We start from the raw sequence: 25,311 nt of genomic DNA on the forward strand, positions 1-25,311 counted from the left end.
CTCATCTGCTAGCGAAAAAGCATTAAACTCACATTTTAGGACTCCTGCTTTCCAATTATGTTTTCTATCAAATATGTTCAAGTTAAGGTGTCCTAGCAGACTCTATTCCTGAATCAGCTTGTCAGCATTAGACTCCATCTTTTTAGCCAGTTTTTAATTTACCAAAGACATACCTACACCACCGAGGTTTACACTTCAGTAGTGACAGCAAACAAGCGTGCTTTCAACTACAGGCCAGGAAAACACCCAGGGTCAGGCCCGCAGGGCTCCAGAAGCAAAGCTGCTGCTAGCGCTGAGGAGGGAGGCAGGCACCGGCTGCACCACGGCCAGAGCCTGGCTGCAGCAGGAGCAGCAGGGCTGTGCCAGCTCCGAGCAAACCCAGCCGTGGGGCAAAGCCATGGTGCTGGGGCTGGGCTGTGTCACGCATCACCCGTCACACTCTCCCGCACTGCTGTATACACTTGGGCCCATGGTGCTGTAACGAAGACTACGATGAATGTCAGGTTGTATTTAAGTTGTGCCCTTGCACCAGCTACATAAGTGATCCACCACAGCTTCCTCACTTCATTAGCCCCTCACTTCATCAGCTTTTGCTCTCATAGACTCACTTCACCTGTTTGAATACTTTTGTTGAAATCTGTTTAGGATTTTTACTATGTTTATGACTGCTATCATGAGCACCATCCTTAAAAAGACAATTGTTTCCTCTTCCCCTATTTCCTACTGGGTCTCCAGAGAATACAAACAATAAATTTCATTTTTGTCCGCTATTAATAACCAAGGAAACAAATACAAAAAAAAAATAACCAAGCTGGAAAACTAGCATTTTACAATCTTTTCCCTTGGGTATTACTAAATACAGTGGACAACTAGACCCTGTGTATCTCAGTAATGTAATGAATGTTTGGGCAAGTTCTGACTGAGATACTTCACTATTATGTTCGTACAGCCACTCTTCGTTAAACTACGAGTTCATCACTCTTCAACGCTGTACTTCTCATTAACACAGCATTTTAAAAGAGCCTGTTGTTAAAACTTTAGAGCTGCTGACCAAACATGGGCTTTAAACTCCATCTAACAGGCATCCATAACACCTATGGTACCTCCAGCACCAGTTCCTTAAACAAGCATCTGTTCCTATGCTTGTTTTAATAAGCAAAGGAGCAGCTGACAACCTGCTTACTAAAAAACATCGTACTTTAAGGATTTAAGGGTTCAGAAACAGAGTGACAGCCACACGTAACACTACAGCTAGATATTAGCAGCACGGACAAGCACAGCGACACCAGTTCCCATGGGACACTGCCCAGACCGCGGCCACCGGCGGGAATGGAGGTGACACAGGCGGGCACGGGACATTCGGCTTCGGATTACCGCAGGTACGGTGGTAACGCCTCACCACAACGCTGAGCTCCGATGATGAGGGCCGGCACCCTAATGAGGTCACTGCTTAGCCACAGCTAACGCGGGGGACCTCAACAAGGGCGAAGCAGCCCACGCCGACCCCCCAGCTCAGCTGAGGAGCAGGTGATCGGCCTCGGCGCGGCGCAGGCAACACCTCGGGAAGGAAGCGCTGAACGCAGCAGCCGTTACGATGGGAAGGAAAAGGCTGAAACCAGGGCCCAACGGCAGCATCCTGGGCGGCTGCTGGACAAGGCCCGTCACTCCAACGGGGAGGAAGCCGCAGCCGGGTCACAGATTAGGAGAGGAACGGCCTCACCGGCCCGGCTCCCACCGACAGCGCTGAAATGCGCCACAGCCGGCCCGCCAGCCGCCTCGGCCACCGGCAACCCCGCGGCGCAGCGCGGCCCGCAGCAACCCCCGGGTCGGTACCCGCCGGCCCGCGGCCAGGCCCGCCCGCTGCCAGCGCTCCGCGGAGCGCGGTCAAGGGAAGCGGCGGCGACCGGGCTACCGCGGGCCTGGCTGCCGGCCCAGCCCCCTGCGCACCGCGGAGCCCCGCTGACTCACCTCGCCCGGGGGCGGCTCCGGGGGGGGCGCGCAGCTGAGAGCATCGCAGCCCCCGCCCGTCGCCGCCTCCTGCCGCCGCGGCTGCTGGGGGCGGTGCTTCCGCGCACCCTCCACCGCCCGCCCCCCCCCCCCCCGCCGGGCCCAGCCGCCGAGCAGAGACGCTGAGGGAAGGAATGGAGCTGGCACCTGCCCGCCCCGTGCCGCCGCCGCCGCGCTCCCCAAGGGCGGACGGGGCTCCGAGCAGGACGGGGCGGCAGTCCGTTTACTTACGTGCTCTGCTGAAGCTGTGGATGGTAGGTATGCACCTCCGCTGGGCCACGGGCTGTGCGTCTGGCTTAAGAATAGGGTTTGGGGAGCGTTCGTGGACTCTAAACAACCAAATAACTCAACAGTCATAGTGCTTCCTGCGCCTGCGAAGTTCCAAACACGTATTGCAGCACAAGGAATTAAATTATTACCTGTAGTGCCTGCCGCAGCCACTCGCATCATCCCTTCAGCATCATCATTTCTGGAATTTCTGGAATTATATACGAATTAAATTGCGTAAATGCTTAACAACATAAACGTACCCACCTCCCCCTCCCCCCCCACCTCCCCAAGCCCCCCGCACTAAGTATTGAGGCAAAAAAACGAAGGCAGGGAGAATAACTTCCTGAGCGACAACTGAGCCGTGTTAAGCTAAGGGAGGGCAGTAATCAAGGCAGAAAGTGAAAGGCTGGTTTAGGATGTGGGGTGTTTATCAGCCCTCAACTGACCCGGAGGCAGTGGAGTTGTCTGAGGACTAAAGAGCTGGGGTGAGGGTGCTCTGTACACAGGAGCTCGCACTGGGCTGCAGTCCAAGCAGTCAGTAACACAAGCAGCCTCCATGGGCTATCCCTCTCCGAAGCACACACGGGCTGTCTCTGCCCAGGACACTGACATTAACTGGGTATCACAGGACAAACACATTGCTTACATCTTCTGATATGTACCTCCCTTTTCTGAGGGAGGATCCTTCATTTCTCAAGAAAAAAAAAAAAAAAAGGCATTATTTTATCCAAGGGAAGAAATTAAGAATACAAGTTTGCATAATTGAGGACAGAGAAGAATGGGAGCACCATGGGTGTTTGACCCATTTACTTTGAGTCCTCATAGAAGTGGTAGAGACACCAGTGCATGTGGAAGGCTGTGCTCTCTTAAGGTCATTCCCCTGCCATGCTAAGGTACTAATGCAGTGTGATCTGTGTATGTGGATATGAAGGCTATTGAGGTCACTGTCATCTCCTACAGTAAAGGCTGCTCCTGGAGTCAGTAGGAGACAAAAGATACGGGAGGTAACCTGGGTGGGAGAAGGCTTGTTTATCATCTGTCTCTGGAAGGATTTTCAACAGTCTTCATCTTTCAGAATATCCCCTATGAGTAGTTCACCACAGACAAAAACCACGTCTGAGACCAGGAGTGCAGGCCTCCAGTCATCTTGCTGAATTAAGAGATAGAGAACTACCAGCTCATATACTGTGGGGTTAATTACAAAATATCACTGTAATAAACCAGATGTCAGCTCCACATAAAATGATTTAATCTGGATGGAGACTTTCTGGCAAATGACTACAAATGCTTTTAGAGAGAACATCTATTTCAAATCATTTCCAGTCACTGTTTGTGAACTGAAAAGAGAAAGCTGATCTTTGTAGTCACAGACTACATTTACTGCAGCCATAAAAGCAGTCTTTCCCTAAACTGTGGTAACTCAACATTGCCCACCACACACACACTAAGAATGTGACCATGTTCTGAAGCTTTGCTTGTAGTTCCTTTTCTTGGAGCTGTGTTTTTGAGAAGCTACACCTTGATCATTCCCCTTCCTTCTACTTGGTTTCATTGGTGCCAGGGATATCCCCTAAACAAACAAACAAATAAATGCTTTCTGAATAGAGGAATCATGACAAAACATGTAAAAAAAAATTCTTTGCAGGCTGTTACATAACCTGGTATGTGAACAAAAGGGTTGCAGCTGAGGACCAAAATACAGAATATGACTAATACAGAGTAATTTACAATGTTTTCTTTGCCCAAGGTAAGAAATTGAGAGAAAACTGCAAGTTTGCATAACTGAGGCAGACAGAGAGGAATGGGGGTACAATGGCATGTATAAATATGTATATGTATCTCTTTATCTATATACATAAATGGTTTCTTAGTGAGTTTAAAAGCCAAATCCAGTACCAAGCGAGTTTGCTGACATGGCTAAGCCTGGGGCCCATGGCCAGCAATCAGTGTGAGGTAACCCCTGCAAAAAGCCTCTTCCAGTGAGGCTCTGTGTGAAGATATGGATTACAGCCTGTTAGGCTTGCTCAGGAACTTCTTTTGCTGTTCTTGTAGCTATGAAAATGAGGATTAGCAAAAATGGAGAAACTGTAGCACTGCATACAAACTGTCCGAATGTATCCTTATCACAAAGAGTTACACATTTATAGCCAAAGCAGTGTTCAGAGAAAGGAAATGTAATTGTACCCTACTTAAAGTACAAAGTTTTCTGTTAAAGCAGTTGCTAGTGTAAAACATTGTAGAAAATAAAAATCTGAGTCAGGTGTAAAATCTATTTAAATTTAATTAAAAGATCTCTTCTTTTCAAAAGGCCTCTGAATCACAGTTAATGTGATACATCAATGTGATATACCAAACAACAATCTCTCTCTTAGCTAATACAGTGACACTAATAAATATGTACCCAACCACTGCATATTAGAATATTCAGAAATAATACTTTATAAAATAACCAGAATTCACACATATACATGCCATATAATGAACTCTATACTACAAACCCACACTGGGTTAAACTTGCCCATGAAATGGAAAGAATGCTTGTGGATTTCTGTGGGCTTTTGGTTCAATGCATATGTCACTTTGTAAAGATTTCAATTTATGTGTCCTACATCACTTCACCATCTATCATGGTGAGAATACTTGTAAAAAGGAGTTACAAATGCTTCACTACTTAAAAAAGAAACAAACGAAATTAATGTCTAAAAGAAAGCCCCAAATAAACTGAAAAATTTAAAGCAGTTATCTTTGAAAAGTATGTAAAATTCCACATTAAATAAAATTAAAATAAACAAACCTGCCCATTACTAACCATGGTAGATTTTGCTTGAAAAGACTCAGTGGAAAATAAATACAGCATAACACACAAACTTCCATGGAAAAACATCTGGTATGTTATATGCATGAGATACGCATCTTGTGCATCTGGTATTTTCCAGTAATGATAAAGATGAAGTATCTGAGCCCCATCTTATGGAAATGGTTTCTAGAGGCTTAAATTTTAGTGTACATAAAAACTAACTGGTTTCTTTCATAAGCTAGAACTGTACTTTGAAATCGAGAATTTCTGGCTGGCACAAAATACTCTACTGTCCTTCGGCAGCTTTTAACTCTGAGCTCTAAAAAAAACCCACTTACATCAGCCAGATTAGAAAGATAAGTTGAAGGTGAGATTTGTGCTGGCAGGACTTGCTCTAGAGTACAATGAAAACATCAGAAAAGCCTTCATTACCTTCAGACCTTTAATATATTTTTTAATATATTTTGCATAGCATGAACTACTTTTTTTTAGTCAGTCCTTTGCTAGGAGAGGTACTGCATTAAGGCAACTATGGTATTTGTTTCTTCCTCTTTAAGAAGTTCTTCATAACACAGTTCATACTTATCCCAGCATAAATCTGGGAAGAAGTCAAGTCTTCTTGTTCCTCAAGCTATGAAGAATAAAGTGGCTTTTCCCTACTGTTTCAGACACTAAACTATATTACCAGTAAAAGTCCCAACAGAGGAACTGAGAAATAGTCATCCAGTGAATCAGCAAATCATACCCAGCTGCAAGCAATGTTAATGGTAGCCAAGGACAAAATATTCACAACCAGTAAGACAACAAGCTACCATTGCAGTGGTCTGTCTGGTTTGGCAGGGAAGCAGAGGATTCTTTTCCTTTGATTTTTAATCTATCACTTTCAGCAGGATTACATTCATTAGCAAAGAGAAGGCAAAGCAATGCACAAAGCCAAATACTAGTTACAGAAACTGCATTTACTTTGACTGTGTTTACTGTGTGTATGTACGCATACATTTTCCTACAGGTTAGGTTCTTCCCCACCCCCCCCCAAGTTAGATTTATGTCTGCATAGTATCTGCTTATAGGGTAGTCAACCTTTCCTCACCCCAAGAACCTTTGAACCTACTAGCAGGTATCAAAATTTGATGTGTGGTGACAGTCTCGCAAATATTAAATTACTATACGGTTGTGTGAACATCAGAGACTGACAAAAGAAAAGAAATGCAAGACAGTGCCCTCCACAGGAAGAAAGCGCATGGCATGAACTCCACAGCCGGCTTCCGTTTGTCCAGTTAATCACTGGCCGTGATTCACTGAACTGCGTGAGCCGCAGTTCAGTTACCCTGTGGTGTCCCTGCCCCTGGCAGGGGGGTTGGAACTAGATGGTCTTAAGGTTCTTTCCAACCCTAACTATTCTATGGTTTTATGAAGAACTGGGGGTCAGGTGAGATAACTGAAGGGAAAAGAGAAGAGACGGCCAAAGCTTTTAAAGTGGTGGAGACAAGGGAACAGATCTAGAAGTATAATAACCATAGGAAATCAAGCTTCAATAGTTTTGCTGTCCACACAGCAGATTGGTTCCATTGGGCTGCTGCTAACATTGGTGCCATCAAATATATGCAAAATCATGATGACTTTGATCCTGTCATAAGCTCCACTGCTACAGAAAGTGCAGAGCTCCACTGACTCTGTAGTCCAGGGAGGAACTAGAGACAATTTATGCAACACAGCTACTGAACCTACAATGAATTCTGCTCTGGCCTGTCTTCATGGAGGGAGGGAAGCTTAACTGGCTACAGCTTTGAAATAGATCTGCTTAGACCTTCTGTTATAGAGAGGTCCCAGAAAAGACCAAACTTAAACAATGAACAGAGACTTTATTCTAAATAAACACCAGAAAACTTAAGTTTAAAAAATCCAAAATTACTAGGGCAAGTAGATTAGTTAAAAACATGACATACATCTACCTCCTCTGCCCCTGATGTCTTGGCAGGATGGGTCCTTACTTCCACACTTGGCCTCAATAACACATGTACATGCCTTCTCCATTGCATTGAGTGTACTAACTATTGAGCCTAACATGTTTTTAATAACTGCAGGTATATGACCGAGGGATGGCAAACTGATCAGTTTTTTCTGATCCCTAGGAAGTTCCTTCTATCCCTTCTGAGAGCAAGGGGTTGAGCAAATACTGGCAGTGAAGCAAGAATTTTTTTTCTATTATTGTCATTCACACCCACAGAAAAAAACACCAAAACCAAACAACAAACCAACATGGATATAGGGACAGATATCTCTGTTTTCCTAATTATTAGTCAGTGACTTGAGGTCAATGGGAAATTGAGTTATCAACTTTTGACTAAATCAAATTTCACGAGAGTAGATTTTAAAGGTAATACAATACCACTGCACAGCAAAATATTCCCTGACGAAAGCAAATTTCAATTGAGGGTCAGTAATCTACGTAGTGAAAGATTATTCAAGAAAATGACTGCTGATTTTACAGAGCATTATAGATTATTCTACTTCAATCCAAGGACTAGCTCTCACTATTTATATGTCTAAAAAAATGGTGATAGCTCAAAGCAGTTTTTAACTGAACTGATTTTTCTGAATCAGATACAAGTATAGCCATATCATCTTGTCTTCCTGATTAAATCCAGGTCTTTTACAATGCAGCTTTGCAAACCTAAACCAAAACTAAACTCAGTATTTTTATTTAGTACATGCAAATGTGATTTTTGATTAAAACAATGAGCAATTTACTTATGCCCTTCTCAAATTCTCAAGATAATATTCCTCCCTGCAAAGAACAAAGGATCTAAGTACTTAAGTGTCAGTAGGAGGATTGCCATGCTTCAGTTGCACTGAGATTCTGATAAAGACTGAGTGTGAAATAAATAGAACCTTTTTAGACAAATAGAAGCACTCATCTGTTTAAACTGTGTTTAGGACAGGCAAACTATGTTGTCAGTCATGCCACAGAATAGTAACAGCAGCTTAACGTTATCTGGTAACATTAGTGAATAAAGTGATGTTTCTATTTTTGTATTCAGATTTCTGGCAGGAAATAAAAATTATTAGTAACACATAAGAAATGTTTTAGATGTTTTCTTTTTAGGACTATCAGTGCAATGTGAGATAAAGACAATGTAATGGTACAAATTGTTTCAGAAATACTGAACACAGCTCTTCACCTGTTTCTTACAATATCCCAGTCATCACAGTGTATTTAATTTAGGACTTAGCGTACTGTAGAATTCTCAGTGGAAAGCTTCAGAACATCTGTTTATTTCAGAGTTTGAAGTTGAGGATAAAAATAAGACAAACAAAATCTCATATTTTGAGTAGATATTAACAGTTCCACACCTACCGCGCTCACTAATAAATTCATTGGATTCCTCCCCAACAGTGTTTCTTTTCCAAACCTGGAAACTAAATTGTTGACAGTAAAAAAAAAACAACAACATATGTTTAGTTTTCAACAGAATGTTAATTTAGGTTTTAAGAACCTGATTCTGCAGTGTGTATTGGCCTAAACTTGTATTAAAGCCAGTGACATGCAGGGACAGAGACATGCTTCAAGCAAAGATCAAGTTTTGCACTAGTGGCATGACATTGTATCTGGCAAAGTTTGAGCAAGGATATCTATGTCAAGCGAGTTGCCATGATATAACTACTGTGAAACCCAGCCTCGTTTCAGGAAGCAGCTTCTCTTCGAAACAGAAACATCCTAGAGAAACTCTGTCCCTTCCATTTAATGTCTTACTTTACCCACAGACACCAAATCATCTTTCCTGACAGTCACTCTAACAGAATTAGATAGTGGGAAGAAAATCAACCTCAGCTATACATATATGGCTGCAGAAATACTCCTAGGAATCAGATTTCAGCGCAGGGTAACTACTTGTTCTTCCAAAATCTGCTGGAAGTGTCAGTGGGATATAAATGACCTCAAACAGAAACAAAGGGGTATTAGACTGTTCCCCAGTTTTGATTTTTTCACTGCCCTCTTTGGACAAGGACAAGGTTTCAACCAAATGCTAAGATGTGTGGCTAAAGTTAAGGCATTTTGAGGCAAAGTGGAAAAGTGGAGCAAACTTGAACCCTACCAATTCAGAGTACATGAGTATCAACAGAAAAATTCCAGTGTACAAGTTATACATTCTGATTTAGTGACTCTACAGAGTATAAAAGAGTAATTTCCTCTGGTGTTTTAGCTTCACATAAGGAACTGTGAAGAAACTGCAAGGTGCTGCCTTCTCATGCCATTGAACTTTTAAGTTCCCAGAGATGGGACTGAACGTCATTCTTTGCTTGGCACTGTGACCAGAAGTGCCACCTGATTCCACCTGGCCTCACAAGGAGCACGGGTTCCTCTGCTGAGGCTAATAAAGCATTTCGAACTGAGTCCTTCCACTCTTGGAGACACCTAAAATCTCAATCCACAGCTAAATTTTTCAGCTTTTACAATATTTCATTCTCTTTGTCTCTTGCAGAATGTGATCTATTTATAACAGCTCAGCTATTTCTGAACCTCAAGCAGACAGAAAATTGATGTGTCATTATAAGGGTATGCCTTTGAAATGGTTGGGTGGGAAAAGAAAAATACAGGAAGGTGACAAAAGTGGGAAAATTAGTCTTCGTCTATGTAACAGTATGAACATTTCTTACCTTTTTTCTATGGCATTCCTCATAACTTCCTAAATCAGCACATCAACTATGAATTCTCAGAACCTCTGCTTTTTAAAGTCATTTACTAATTCCTTTTCTTCTTTCCCCTCTCTTCCCTCTGTTCTATTAATAGTTGAGAAAAGGTCTGTTGCCTGCAGGGTTGGACAATTTTATCTGCTTTTAGGAGGTACAACCCAGCTCCCTGAGGATTTCTTACATTGCTGCAGTGTGCTGTTAACTGTTTATTACCAGAAGGTTCAAAACTGTCAAAGTACTTATGTGTAGGGGGAAGAAAGGCTGTAAGTGCAAAACCAATTGCAAAGAAAGAAAGAATTCTATTTTAGCATAATATATGCATTTTTTTTCACACAGAGAGAAATTCAGACATGGATCCCATCTGAATTACAGGAACAAATCGGTATGGTCTCCTCATTTCATTTCGAAAAGACTATATTAAAGCTGGAAAAGGTTCAAAGAAAGATGCTCAAAAGTTTGGAATGACCTGGAACAGCTGAGGAGTTTAATATTCACCAGTCAGGAAAAGAGGCAACTTAGCAGGAATATAGCAGATTTACAAAGTTATGAATTGGAGAAAGTGGATTCATTTACTCCTTATTCTCATACATGGATTAGGAAACATCAAATGAGGTTAGTAGGAAACATGTCCAAAGCTCGCAAAGATACTGTAAATGATAAAAATTCATCAAGTTGCTGGGGAGGATGGACAAATACATGGAAAAGAAAGCCCCAGATTATAGAACATAAGCCATATTCACCCTGGTCTTACTCTTGCCCATACAGCCCCTCGGGGCCATTTCTGGGAGACTGTGGCCTGGGCTAGACAGTCATTCAGTCTGACTCAGCATGGTTATTCTTATGTCTTTTTACCAAAGAGCTGTAATCTTCTGGGGAACTAAAAGAGATTAGAATAACAATAAATCAATAGTTCTCAAACATCTTGTAGCACAGTTTATTTTCCCTTCAGTTTTTCAAAATGTTGTGCATTCTTGTACTTGTTTCAAATAAACACTATATTTGGTTTTGCAGATCACCTCTGGACCACTGGTGGTTCCCTGAACTCTCGAGTTCCTTAGGCCGCCATGTAATAAGTACTGTTAACCCTCATGCTTTGCCTTAAACATGGGCTTATAGATGTTCTGAGTTAGGAAGGCATTTTTCCCATTCATGTAGAGCCCTTCTAATGTATTTAAAACAGTAGCATTTCCTACCAGTGCAGGTCCATCAGTATATGAGTGACAAAAGGAGAAGCCAGAGCAGCTAATAGCAGCTGGCTCCTTCTTGACGTTAGTCACATCTAAGTTAGAAAAGCTGTAGGCAGATGTTCCTTGTGTCTTCCATAGCCTTAGTCACTGGTATCAGTAGCAGCAGGGAGTGTTATGGGAAGTCTGAGGTCTCAGTTTCTTTTTTCTCTGTAGCTTGCATGCTGAATTAACATCGGTACAACGAGAGCAAATGCCATCAGCTCTGAACTGTAGATGTTTTGTTATCCAGGTTGTAGTGGAAAAAAAAGCTAAACTGTTACCCTAAACATTGGAGGACAATTGTGAATCAGCCCTCCTGATGCCTAAAACCCCTTCAGACAGCACTCTCATAAGTAAGACTTGTAGTCTTGAACCATCTCCAGGAAACTGAGTTATTTATAATTTCCTCTGACAAAGATGAAAATGTGTAAAGATATAAATGTACAAGACACATAGGTTGCCTGTCTACCTTGTATGTCTCCCTTACATTCTAAGTTAAGAATTTAAGCATCAAATACCAATCCAAATGGTAATACTGGAGAAGAATTTGAAAGACCTTAAATTGCAATATATTTTAAATGTTGATCCAACTGCACCAAATAGTAAGTCAATGCAATATCACTAAAAAAGAATGCCGTAATTGGTTTACAAAACCTGTCTTATCTTACCTACTGTTAGATGTATTAGCTAATCAAAACTGGTAAACCTTTGGACTCTGAGCTGGGTGGGGGTGATCTCCTTCTAACAACAATGGCTGAACAAATATAAATGGTTTATACACAAAAGGCTTAAAAGGAGGAAATGAGTATTGGAAGGTTGGCTGCTAATTAACTTGGGCCTATCTGGGAAATGGAGACAGAAAGTGAACTACACTACAGTCATAACACCAGAGTTGAACTTTCATTTAGCTATCTACTGAGCTGAAGCACTTTAAAACATGGCTGAGCTATAGCGTTTTTATGAGATGGGTAAATACTGCCCTCATTCTACATGCTAGATAGGTGCGAAAGATTAACAGGGACCTGCAAACAGTTCCCCTTCCTGGATAGGAGAGGTAAAGGTTATACAGCATGAGTCACTAAAACCTTTGGCAAAAAAAGTTTCCAGGTATTTAAGACAAAGTGACATCTTCTAGGGAGGATGTTTTCCTTCACCTTCTAGAAATAACTCCACATATGTCTGAGAGATCTGTTTCTGGTCATTACTATGCAGTGACAAATTCACAATCCGTTGGTGCAGTCATTTTGCAGTGAGTAATTATGTTACCTACAATCATTACAACTGCTTATTGTGGATAATGAAGAAAAGCAAATAAATTACTTGAAAGAGAGTGCCAACTGCTTGTGCAAATACTCTACAACTTCCTGAAATTGCACACTGGAGGACATGACAGAATTTTGGGCTTTGTTCTTCTGTAAATACTAGTTGTTTTGGGTTTTGTGTTTTTTTTTTTTTATTTAAAAAGTGAAGAAGGTGAGAAATTCTCAGATAGGCGGGAATTTCCTCAGAAGAAAAGTTAAATTCTCCTGAGGAGAGTGACTGAGTGCATTTTAATACAGGTTTGTTTGTCCTGTGCTACAAAAAATGTCCTCACTGCCTTCTGCAGAGCTGGGTAACAGCTGATAGATGGCAACATTACAGGCTTGCATGTGAAGCAGTGGTCGGATTATTTGTTTAGGAAGAAGAAGCATGCATCTCTTCTAACATACACAGAAGACCTTATTTATAAATCTATTTATAAGTTTACAGAGCAGCTTTTCTTTTCTTTCTTAAAGAAAAAAAATATATTCCATGTATTGATTTTAAGGTAACACAGAAATTTAAACACATGGTATCTGAATCTTCTTTCTTGGGATCCCATAATCCTGGGTCATTGTGCTATGTGGCATTTTCTGGTATATGCACTGCAAACATATAGATAAGCTATATTTATGCTTCAGCTCAATAACAGGAGCCATCTTTAGTGTGATGACAAGATGCCATTTGTTATCACTAGTGTATAGCATCTGATACTTTCAACTACGAAGCTAATATTGATACTACAACGAGATGGTAAAAGTTACTTTCTTTACAGAAGTGAAAACTAAAGCAGAACAGAGAAAAAAATACTTCTTTCTTAATGTCTGCTTCTTCTGACTAGTTAAAATATGTTAAAAATGGTATGTTGCTATTGTAATTAGGATGACAGACAGCAAAAGTCAGCTGATCCCTTACTAGGAAGTAACTGATTAATGGTGAATGCTCCAAAAGGCTCACAAAAGCTACAGCAATATTAGTGGTGGCACAGGAGGGAGAATGCATAGATCAGATGTGTTGCATGATTCTCCTGTTCAGCCAGGATGGGATGAGAGGGGACAATTGCCATTAACATTTCAGATGGAAAATGGATTTTTCTTTTTTGTTTGCTTTCTTTCCTATTTTTTTTTAACAAAGTCTCTTCTTTCTCACAAAATTGTTTAATTTTATCATAAAGCAAAAGATGTTGCTTCTTGTTGCTGACCAGAGCTTTCTCTTCTTTAATTTTGGTTTTTTTTTTAGGCTACAAATATCAATAAAATCACTTTTCATAATATCTTAAATTTATGAAATAATGTCCCAGGCTAATTCTTCACAATGCTACATCTCCTAGGCAGAAGCACAGCTTTCAATTCAAGCAACAGATTTGTGTGCTTTAATATCTTGGCAGGGCCCAGATTAAAACCCTGCTGTTAACTCCTGCAGTTAACCATACAATAAAGCACCTTCTCACTCCCAGAGCCTGAAGAAGCGCTCTTAGCAACAGTTTTATAAGGTAGTGCCTGCATTTTTCTTGGCAGACAGAGGTGTGTCAAAGTATGACTAAATCACACTGAGTTGCATGTTATTTCTGAAATAATTATATATTCCCATATACTGCTCTTGGCAGCGTGAACTTTCATTCCAGCCTGCTATGGCAGAGACAGAGGGAGAGCAAAAGAGAAGGAGGGACTGTCAACTTCTGGACAGGAGAACCAGTGGCATCATGAGATCCACATGGCAGATGAAGATTGAATTTACAGAGAGGAACCAATGATACTACAGACCATGCATTTCCTTGTGAACAACTTAGATGTATATTGTGCCTTGCCGTGGCTGGCACTGCTTTTCTTCACCAAGCAGTGTATATATATTCCTGGGGCAGTATATCCACTGAATGAGGGTTCCAGGTACCAAGTACTCCATCCCTGTCACTTCCATTGTTTGTTTATGATCCAGGATGACCACATTTCTTTTAAAAAAAGCAACAACCACCCAAAAACCTCAAACACTTTCCCTTCTAGCTTGCTATACATCCTTTCCACCAGGTTAATCATTGTACACAGAGCTGGTAAATTGAGTTTCACTGAAGCATTTGCCTCATATTGGAGAGTGGCAATTTATACTTACAAACAGAATATATCTGCAATAATGAATGATATATACTTATTTTTTAATAGCTTGAAGGTCTCTATTTATTCTGCTGACCTTTCCCCCCACAAACCATTTTTAAGTTTTCTAATCTGCTGTTCTGTCCTATGCATCATTCATGGCATTAGATGAGATATCTTTGCCTAGGCAATGTTCTTCAAAGGATTTATTTTATGAACAATTTTAGCTGCACTGTAGAATTAAATAAAATAGAAATTTGGAAAAATAATATTGACTTTTAAAATCAAAGGTACATCTTTTCAAGTGAAAATGAATACCTGTGTGAATTGTCAGATGAGTAATGTGGAAAGGCTTGAACACACACACATCCATTTAATAAGATACCGTCACGCTGTCAGCCAAACTGCCCTGCTGCAGAGCCTCGTTTGAATTTAGAGCAACAAACTCTTAAAATAAACATCTGAGGTGTTCTCTCTAGTCATCACATCCCTGAACTGTCAGAATCTACTAATTAGCATCAAATACTTTTGTGTTTAATTCACTATGATTCTGACTGAAACAAGATGAGGTAACTAAGCACTCACTGCAGTCCCTGAGAAGGAATGGCTTGGTACCAGATGGTTCAACACCAAAGCACGTGACATTGCAGCTAAACAACAGATAAAACAGGGAGGCCGCAGGAATCTTACATACAGGACTGAGCTCCTAAAATAGATTTGTAATGATTCTAAATGTTTGGGGTTTGTTTGTTTTTGTTTTGTTTTTTACTGCCTCTTGAATAATATCATTCCACCACAATAGATCATATGAGGAAAATTTCAGGTTAACAGCAGTTGGCAAGATAAGCATATAATCTGCATTTAAAATGTAATGTACATTCATTGATACAAAAGATATGAAAAACACTACCTTTAAAGTTAACTGAACCGATGCTAAATGTGAGATAGAATTACAAGCGGGCCAATAGTGCTTCAGAATGCTACTGACAAAGGAGTTACTGCAACATCTCAAAGTAAATCAGTCAAGTGACAGGAACTTCCTATTCAGAATATTGTTCCTTGCCAGGGTGGGTATCTGATTCTAGTAGATTATAATAACGAGTTCCGTAAGATTCAGTGGAGGGTCATCTGCATTTATATGTAAAATATTAATCACCATTCAGAAATAAGACTTTAAAAACATCAGGATAGTTCCATTAAGGGTACATCTCCATTGAAACTGCTCTAGCTGCTTCTAGCATAAGTCCATCAGCTGATCTTTCTATTGTGTCACATGCAAATGTGTTAATTAGGCTTATTCATAACTCCCTTTGTTTCTGAGCTGATCGTAAGGAATTATGGCTACATTTTTATTCCAACTCTAGGGTAAAATCTCCAGAGCTCCAGGAGATAGGCTGGCAGAGGGGAAGCACTGAAGGCAGTGAGCCCAGTTCCCTACTGCATTGTACCTGTGCAGTCCTGGTCTGTGAAATGGGTCTGGCAAACTGCTATGTCCTGACTGGAAAGTAAATTGCCTTGTGCCAGGATTTTACACCCAGTGTGTACTCATTTTCCATGAAGAAAGTTACTTCACAGGGCTAAAATCATTCAAGTATTAGGTTTGAGGTTTCTGCTCACTAGGAGAAAGTTACATGCCCTATGCAGTACCTTTTAAAAGATCTATATTTTTAAAAGTCAATTTTCATTAATTGGCTATTATTGCATCTCTTTGAATCATTCACATCCTGATACACAATTCTGCATCAGTAATGTATAAAGTCTGATGGATGGTGAGAAATAGTGAAATTTATGGGTAGAGCTGTTCTTTACCCTTAGTTCTCAGAGTCTATCAGAGATTTCTTAAGAAATAGGAGTACCACTTTGCACTCTGTACCACTAGTCTTACAAGTTCTGTTTTCCTATACTAGTTTCACTGCTATTTTCATGTAATACAAGCAAAGCACCTCAAATAACATCCTGTTAACATAAATAAGCTTGAATTTAATTTCTTATAGAAGCACAAATTTAGAATAAATCTCGAATTAACTGATATTCTGGGCTAGTGCTATTTCAAGAAGTCCAACAGGGATGGTATTTTGAAATAGAGAGCCACACTGTGTGAAAACCACATGCCTTTTTCTCTTCCTACATAGAGGCAGCTCTGACTCTCACAAAATCAAGCTCATACATCATGACACAACAGGATGCAATACAAATACCATTTGCTAAGCAGACTCCTGAAGTCTTGTAGGCAAGTATCCCTGAGCAAAGAGTGCTGGCTGCACTGTAGCAGGGAGCTAGAGCTCACTTGCACTGCCAGGGAAAAAGGAACTCAGTTTCATTCCTTCCAGACCTGGGAAACTCAACCTCAAAAACTAATTTACATACCCAAAGAGACCTTCAGCAGTAACATATCATTGGGGGATCTTTTTTTTTTTTTTAGTCCTCTAAAGGTTAACTGTCCTATGAACAGAAAATGCACTTTCCTTTGGCCCCATTCCCACTCCACACACACACTCCCTACTGCTATTTCCACCCACGCTACAGCTCTTTTTAACTGTGTTTAAAAAGCTGAGAGAGAAATGTGCTGCTGCTGCTGCCGCCGCTCCTCCTCCTCCTCCTCCTCAGGTGGGCGGGTTGGTAGCTGGTCAGTTTTCCGCAGCATTTCTCATTGCTAGATGTGTGGGAGGCCGGGAGCAGGAAGGGAAGGAAGCAGCCCTCTTAGGAAGGGAGACATATCAAAGCAAGTGGGAAGCAAACAGCCCCTTCCCACCTGTACATGTGCAATAATATGCAAATGAAAAACATAACAGATCTAGAAGTAGAGCTTTCCAAGATGTGGTCCTAAAAGGTATCAAACATCTTGGGTCTCAACGCCAAGCTCAGGGGTGACCAAGATCTCTTGGCAGACAGCATTTTTCACCCACGAAGAAGCACACACCCGTGGTGAGGGAAGGGGGAAGGGAAGAGGGCGTTCCTTACAGTTCTGGCTTTGTACGTAGGTGGAGGGTGGTTCGAGGAGAGCAGTGACAGATTGCTCGTGGCAGCAGGGAAGAAAGATGTAGGAGGGTGTCTGCCCAGGGTCCCGTCTAGCCCAGGGGATACTGGCAGGGTGGATGCAGCACAAGTGCTGTGTCTAAACTGGGAGGGGAGGCACCCGCTGGCGGATGGACCTTGCCTAGGGGCTTTCTACCGGCTCCATCAACACGACAGCGTCTGCTGGTGCCCTGCGAGGCCAAAAGAAAATGGAAACTACTTCACCCACAATTTCATGATGGATTTGCTTTCATACTTTTCCAAACACTTCCAGTTCCCCACTGATAAGATGCAAATTAAGTGGTTAGGGAGGTGAAGCGGGGGGGGGAGAGGGGGGGAGGAGAGATGTTTGTTTGGATTATTTTTACCCTCTCACGCACTTTTTTTTTGTGCCAGGAGGAATTCACTACTGCATGCCATTAGTTGTGCCCTCATCCCAAATCTGTGATTTCAGAGGTTATATGGATGCATTAGCTAAAAAGTCTCTGACCAAAAGCCCTGGGAAAAGCATTCTGTTCCCATGGGATTACTCACATAACAGACAAAAGCAGATTATTTGCTTCTCCATATTACATGTGTGTGTTCCAATCCTTCCCTGGGCTGGGCTGGTTTTAGAGGGCAGAGAAACAGATTTTTTTTTTTTCACTTACATCTAATTTACTCTCAGTGACATCAAGGGAAGACTCCACTGCAGACCTGAGCCTTTAGTACTTAGGTGTCCATGCTGGCACAAAGAAATTTGAACCTGTGTCATGTGGAGATGTTTCAGAGTGTTGTCAACTGAAACTGGGCTGAGAAGAAACAATTTGAGGATTGCTTGTCAGCACAGCAATAGCAAGTTAGCAGGGATGAACTGGAAATTTTCCTATTCTTTACTGTTCTTTACTGTGATGGTAGTGAAGCGCTGGAACAGGTTGCCTAAAGAAGTGGTAAATGCTCCAACCCTGGCAATGTTCAAGGCAAGGTTGGACAGAGCTTTGGTTGACATGATCTAGTGTGAGGCATCCCTGCTCATGGCAGGGGGTTTGGAACTAGATAATCTTAAGGTCCTTTCCAATCCAAGCATTCTATGATTCTATTCTGTTCCTCACGCCTTCACAGGCTCATTTTTCCTTACCTTCATATACAGTAAGGATGGACTTACTACCCACACATAGAGAAATTAGATGCCAGCTGTTAAGCCAGCAGAGGAAAAGATTAAATTTACAGCAAGCCTCGATGCAGAAGCATGGGACATGAGGAAGCACTTGTACTGTTTATTATCTGGTCTTGGTGGACTACACTGGGAGCTCTCAGAGGCAAGTAAGCGAGAAGTACAAATTGATGATTCATTAGGGGTATATAGGTGGCATACAGCTGAGCTACTCTTGGAATCCTTCTTAGGAACAAGAACTCCTGCATCCTTAAGTTATATGTTTTTCTGGAAAAGAAATCAAAAACTCCCAGAAACAAAACCCCAAAACATCTGCTCAACTCTGAAGTCCTCCTACAGTCTGCAGTTTGTTTTCACTTTCCAAACCTGCTGAACACAGTGCCAGAAAATTTCTCCACAGGGAGGAATTACAACCTGCCTATCCTTCTGGCTACTGCACTTATACTCCTTGAGTTACTGGTTTAATTATTAGGGGTGCTGCTCACCCCAGTGTATGCAGCCTCCTGCATCCCTTTCTGCTAATATTACTATCATCTATAAACTCACAGGTTAAAGGTCATCTCGTTCCACTTATGTGACTCCACTGTTTTCACTCTTTTTACTAATTCTATTTATAGAAGTATTTTATTTACTTTTCAGAAAACATTTTCACTTTGATATTCTGGTTGATGAGAAAATGAACATGAGCCAGCAGTGTGCACTCGCAGCCCAGAAAGCCAGCCGTATCCTGAGCTGCATCAAAAGGAACGTGACCAGCAGGTCGAAGGAAGTGACCCTGCCCCTCTTCTCTGCTCTCATGAGACCTCACCTGGAATATTGTGTGCAGTTCTGGTGTCCTCAACATAAAAAGGACATGGAACTGTTGGAACAAGTCCAGAGGAGGGCAACAAGGATGATCAGGGGACTGGAGCACCTCCTGTATGAAGACAGGCTGAGGAAGTTGGGGCTGTTCAGCCTGGAGAAGAAAAGGCTGCATGGAGACCTCATAGCAGCTTTCCAGTATCTGAATGGGGACTATAGGGATGCTGGGGATGGACTGTTCATTAGGGAGTGTAGTGACAGGACAAAGGGTAACAGGTTAACACTTAAACAGGGGAAGTTTAGATTGGATATAAGGAGGAAATTCTTTCTTGTTAGGGTGGTGAGGCACTGGAATAGGTTGCCCAGGGAGGTTGTGAATACTCCATCCCTGGCAGTGTTCAAGGCCAGGTTGGACAGAGCCTTGGGTGTCATGGTTTAGTGTGAGGTGTCCCTGCCCATGGCAGGGGGGTTGGAACTAGATGATCTTAAGGTTCTTTCCAACCCTAACTATTCTATGATTATATGATATTGCACTCTGAAGAAAAAAAAAAAAACAAACAAACAAAAACAAACCAAAAAAAAACACCAACCAACCAACACCCCAGGACGATATCAGTTCCTTTTTGGACTGGCCTGCAGTCACTAAATGGCTGCCTGTAAGAAAATTGCAACTTGGTAACACCTACCACCCCTCTACCTGAAAAAAAACTATAGATAACTTCAACCCATCATCAGCATATTTTAACACGCAGGACACTAGGCTCAAGGAAGATGGCTCTTCTGGCACCACCCCTTCTTCTTGAAAGCAATTTAAAAAAAAAGAAGAAGAAAAAAAAGAAAGAAAACATTAAGCTTAAACTCAGTGTCAGAACCACAGAAAGAAATCAGAAGCTGTCACAATGCGTGCCGATACTTCATTGTTTACTAATGAGTAGGCCCCACTCTTACTCTGAATCAGACATGCAGCTGGAAGACAATAAAGAAAGAGTCTTTATACTGAAACCATGGGGGGAATAAATTAAAATCAGCATAAGTAAAAGATGAATCAGATCACTGACTTCTATTTTGAATTCTAGAAACAGACATAGTATGTAATCATGTCCTGATCACAGCCTTGCCCATGTGCCGGTGGAATTTATTAAGAGATTTCCAGGATTTCAAGCAGCCTCCACCTGCTCGTACCCAAGGTTAGCTTACACACGCTGATTTCTTCATTTCCACAGCACCACCAACAAAAGAGTATCTGACAAAAAGGCTCTGTTCATATTTGTCTGTGAAATATACAGACTTTCAGACACAGGATACAAAGAAGTACAAAAAATGTTATCTCCTTATCAAACTCCTCCTAATTTGCCTACACCTGGATGAGAGATGCGGTTTTCCTCAAAAATAGTTTAAAAAATAAAAATCTAAGTAAGGGTTCAGATTCTGCAACTATGGCAATTTAGTGTCATTTAGAATGGTTTAGATTTAATTGCGTGGTACTTGCTGTAAAACAGCATATAAGGCTGAATATACATGCTCAAGATGACACTAGAAGGCTGCATCTTTGATGATCATATAATATGTAGGGAAAAGTTTGGATAGTCTGGATTGTCTAATGAATTCTGCACTCAATTAATTTGCAGTAGTCAGTTTCCCAATGCCTGCAAAAGCACCTCATGTCCTGTTATTCTTTGTTCAGTGTACATGGCTGAAGACTGAGACTGCACAATATAGACATGTTCTGTGCCTGTTTAGTTTTAGATTTTTACAACCAAATTTAACATAACCCAAGAGTTACTGCAGCGGAAATGCCAATACAGATTACGCTGCTATAAGCAGGCCCTGAATTAGTTCTTGAAATGAAGAGCAAGGTTGCCCTCTGGGGACTTCACTAGAAGTGCTTCCCAGAGCTGGGAGGTTTTTTGTTCCAGAAAAATAATTTTACTGCAAGGGTTTTATTTTTAAAATATACAAACGTGAATCAAGACAGCCAGTGCTAAAAGCTTGCTACATTGAGTGATGACGAAGCTACGGTTCAACCTAATGCACTGTATCGTCATTTACTCCATGGTTCATCTCATTTTTCAGTATCAGTCTCATGCTGGCCACATGTCAGCCTAAAAAAGTAACCCATGGAATGGTCTGACTTAGTTACTGAAATAAAAGTGAATTTAGTTCTCCTGGCGTGATGGTCATGTATTCTCAGGTGCCTTAATCTTCTATTAAAATGAAAAAGGCAAAAAAGCCATTTTCCTGGTTGCAATTTCTGAGTCTGTTTGGGTTGAACACCTGCTGAGTTTGAACTCTCAGCTGTCTGCAGCTACTTTTCGGGCAGTAATCATGCCAGCTGCCTAATCCCTGTATTTTACCTTCCAGGATAACCAGGTTTTGGTGGGATGTTACATCGGAGCAGCTCCTTAACCCCAGCTCACGAATCTGTGTGTCAGTCACTGAGAGGCAGCACAGGTATGGCTGCAAGTGTAAGGAATAAAAGGAGAGAGCTGGAGATCAGACATTAAGAAATCAGGTTTGCTGTTTGAAACAACACATCACCAAAATGCAAGGTTCAGTCTACAAAGCTCGGCTCTGAACGTAATTTAGCAATGCCGGCTTTCAACACTTTGGGCAGCTACCACCACGGTTTAAGTTACGTTTGCTTCACCGACTGAAGAAACAGCCTCACTTCATGTCCTCATACCTCCTGGGTTAATCCAGGACGCGGAGCAGCACCCATTCAGCCCAGATCCCATCGAGGTAAGGGACTAAACCTTTCACAGAACTACCGCGCAAGGGGCCTGCTTGCAAACCCCATGCTGCCGCCCGGCTCTCCTTTGTCAGACGCTACATTGACTGGAAGACGGCTGTTCACGTACGGGATGGGAAAGAAGGAGTCCTGAAGCGGGCGGCTATCCCTCAGGACCACCCGCTTACCCCAAGTGACGTGGGGGGAACGGAGACCGGCCCCGCGCATGCGTCCTACCTCACTCCCGGCTGATCGTATCGGTTACCCGATGACGACGATCGATCGCGCCGGCTGTCGCCATGGCGGCCCGGGTGCTGAGGCCGCTGCCCAGGTAATGGGGAGGTGGCTGTGGCCGCACTAAGGTGCGACGAAGCTGCTCCCGCGCCCCCCTTTCTCCCCGCCGAGGAGAGATGTAAATGGCGCCGGGCTGGCCGCGCCCGCAGCTTGCCGCGGGAAGCAGTGGCCTGGGAAGGCCTCATGCCGGAGCTTGAAACCCTCTGAACTAGGATCAAGGATAATTTAGATCCGAATTAACTTTCCCATTCTAAAATGAATATGTAGTTTAGGTTGCCGGAACTTTAGAATGTAAAACGTTAATTGTCTGTGATTTGCGCTCTTAAGTAGCTGAAAGATAGTTTGTGAACGCTGATGCAAGCCAGGCGTTTGAAGCCCAGTGAATGCTGCTGTTAACTGTCCTCCTTAACAGAATATACTGACAATTAACACAGCCTCATCAGTTAAATTGAGAAACGTTCACGTGTCCCAGCATTGGTGTTTCCTGTCAGTAACAGAAGCATGAGTTCAAGCTGTTCATAAACCCTACCTAAATGTATGTACACACAAGGACATGAGGGCAGGTTTCTTGTAATGGAAGCTTTGGGAATAGACAAGTCTTTGACAGGATTATTAAAAAAAAAAAAAAAAATTAGTATTTAAACACCCAGGAAAAGGCCGTAAATCTTTTAAAAAACAGACTGCTAAGTAGCGATCTTACTATTTACAGGTTCCCCTAACTTGAACACATCAAAAACAGTAGTTGACACTGGTATCTGCCATCTATTTACTAGTAAGCAAAGAAGTTTCCGACTGTTTGTAGTTTCAAAATTGTTGGCTAATTTACTTGATTTTAAAAAGGAGAATGTAAAACAACTTTGCGTTCAGATATTTTTCTGACAAAACCTTGCTTAAATCAGCAGTTATGTATTTGGGATTGAGTAGCTGGTTTATGGTTTTAGCTATCTTTTTAATATTTCTTTCAGGCCAAAACCATTCAACAGACTGCAAATAATACTACAACATTTGGTAAGAGCAGTATCTTGCATGACTGAGCTAGAGATTTTTAAGACTTTTAACTCCGTGAGGCAGACATGCAGCTTGTGTCTTTTCACAGTGGTTCTGAATGCCATCACTTATTTGTAGGCATAAGGCTGCTCATGTCTTTGAGCACTTTGTTACAAGTTTCTGTTACATTGTAAATTAAAACTTAATTATTTTGGCCTTGCCTACTTTTATAGCTATTTTCTATGTTAGCCTCTGTATATTCCTTAAATAGAATTCAACTGTGAGTTTAAATAAATTGTGAAAATAGTTCAGTGATTTGTTCTCTACTGTTAAAGGTTACTTACAGACAAAGCAATATGTACATTTGAGTTTCCAGTGTCAAACTGCCAGTAGGGACACATAGAACTATCATTGTTATAATTGTTGCTGGTATTTTCAGAATGCTAGTCATAAGGGACCATGTGGCAGTTCTGGTGGTGTGTTTTTGAATGAATTCAATTGTCAGTGTGTAGCTCAAAAACTTGTCTGAGGTTTATTATTCTCAAGGACTCAGGCATAAGGTGTTTTTGAAAAAACTGTTGAGGTATTACAAATAAAACTTGAAGCACAGTGGGAAGGCCTTAGTGTACATTTCCAAAATGCATGCTTTATGATCTTAACTGTTACGAGAATATTTCCATAAACACTCTTGTATGGATGTTACTCAAGGTATCTAACTGATGACATTTGGTTTATTTATTTGTATTTCCATGTACAGAAGATTTCTAAGCAAACAGATTCAACAGCTGAAGTCTTGTTGGAAAAGAAAGGAGGTGCAGGAATAATAACTTTGAATAGACCCAAGGCTCTCAATGCCCTAAATCTTCCGATGATCCGACAAATTTATCCACAAATAAAGGTTAGTAGCTCCCCTTCTACCCATCCACTATACATATGTATCCAAAACCAGTTTTGAAATTCAGTCTGACACTTCTTAGTGTACTGATTTAAAGAATGAGAGTCTGTGTGACTGCATTGGCCAATGAGCCATTTATAGTATGGGAAAGAACAGACAGTTTTAAGTAAGTTAGAAGGAGAAGACATGTCAAAGAAAGAAGCTGTCAGACAAAGTTAAATTTAGCATCTGGATAGATAGAGACACCCATATTAAAAGTAGAACTGTATTAAAAGCAAGAAGGGCTCATGGTTTATGTATTGCTTTTGGCAACACCCAGCTGGTCAGTCAGCATGCATGAGTTCCAGGATGTACAGTTTTGTTGGCTTTTGGTTGGGTGCATGTTTTGTGGAGAGGCTGCATCGCTGAAATAAAACATACAAGCCACTTGAAAGCAAGGTATTGTCAGTGTCATTCCTTTAGGAAGAACTTTATGGATTTACAGGCACTTTTTACAAGCTAGTGAAGTAATGTGAAATTTTAAGCTTGCAAATTTTTTAATTTAATGTGACTGTTTATGATATGCAGAAAATCAGGCTTGCTAGATACCAATATTTGTTGGATAGTTGCCTGCCTTTTGGTATTTTGGTAGACAGATGTATTGCAAGTTTATGCATTCTTTGAAGAACATTTACAGACATACTTAATCTGTAGTGCTGAGTACTGAGTTTTATTTGAAGCACAGCCTTAAAAGGTGGCATAATTTTAAGTACACTTGCTGGTATACAGAAATGTCCTGTCTTTTTTGAACAAGGGATTTATAAGCGTAGTTTAAAGGGCAGGGGGAGGGAAAACCTGTAGATGGCATCTTTTTCTCAATATGGTTGCACCACTGCTGAAGTCTTGTACCACTGTATTTAATTCAGGGGAAAAAAAAACCCCAAACAACAACATGGTCATTGTACCTAGCAAAACGTCTGTGCACAAATTAATTTAATACAGAAAAAAAATTCTTGATGGGCATTGATCACAGTAATTTTGCCAAAATCCATCAGTAATTTAATCCCTGTTTTCCTTG

At 41.4% G+C, this 25,311-nt stretch overlaps 2 protein-coding genes across 11 annotated transcripts in view; one reads left to right on the plus strand and one right to left on the minus strand.

Annotated features, from left to right (window-relative positions):
• MFSD6 (major facilitator superfamily domain containing 6) overlaps positions 1–22,337 on the minus strand; it is a 49,020-nt gene extending 26,683 nt beyond the window's left edge. For 3 of the 9 annotated variants that reach the window (XM_061457398.1, XM_061457448.1, XM_061457456.1), the window contains exon 1: positions 22,019–22,234. The gene's annotated coding sequence lies outside the window, so the exon portion shown is untranslated. Of the gene's footprint in view, positions 1–1,964; positions 2,102–2,238; positions 2,337–2,426; positions 2,477–22,018; positions 22,235–22,315 lie in introns of those variants that run through there. The other 6 variants (XM_061457408.1, XM_061457417.1, XM_061457441.1 and 3 more) reach the window with 6 other exon arrangements.
• Positions 22,315–25,311, plus strand: part of HIBCH (3-hydroxyisobutyryl-CoA hydrolase) — a 41,815-nt gene continuing 38,818 nt past the window's right edge. For both annotated transcript variants that reach the window (XR_009744152.1, XM_061457499.1), the window contains exons 1-3: positions 22,315–22,409; positions 23,338–23,380; positions 24,117–24,257. Coding sequence is in view for 1 of the 2 variants with exons in the window: in XM_061457499.1 (XP_061313483.1) it covers positions 22,378–22,409; positions 23,338–23,380; positions 24,117–24,257 (216 nt within the window). In the remaining variant the exon portion in view is untranslated. The remainder of the gene's footprint in view (positions 22,410–23,337; positions 23,381–24,116; positions 24,258–25,311) is intronic.

The sequence above is a fragment of the Pezoporus flaviventris genome, unplaced genomic scaffold (assembly GCF_033815535.1).
Source record: "Pezoporus flaviventris isolate CSIRO_AGI_PZ_B2104156 unplaced genomic scaffold, CSIRO_AGI_Pfla_v1 ptg000001l, whole genome shotgun sequence".
Taxonomy (NCBI): Eukaryota; Metazoa; Chordata; class Aves; order Psittaciformes; family Psittacidae; genus Pezoporus; species Pezoporus flaviventris.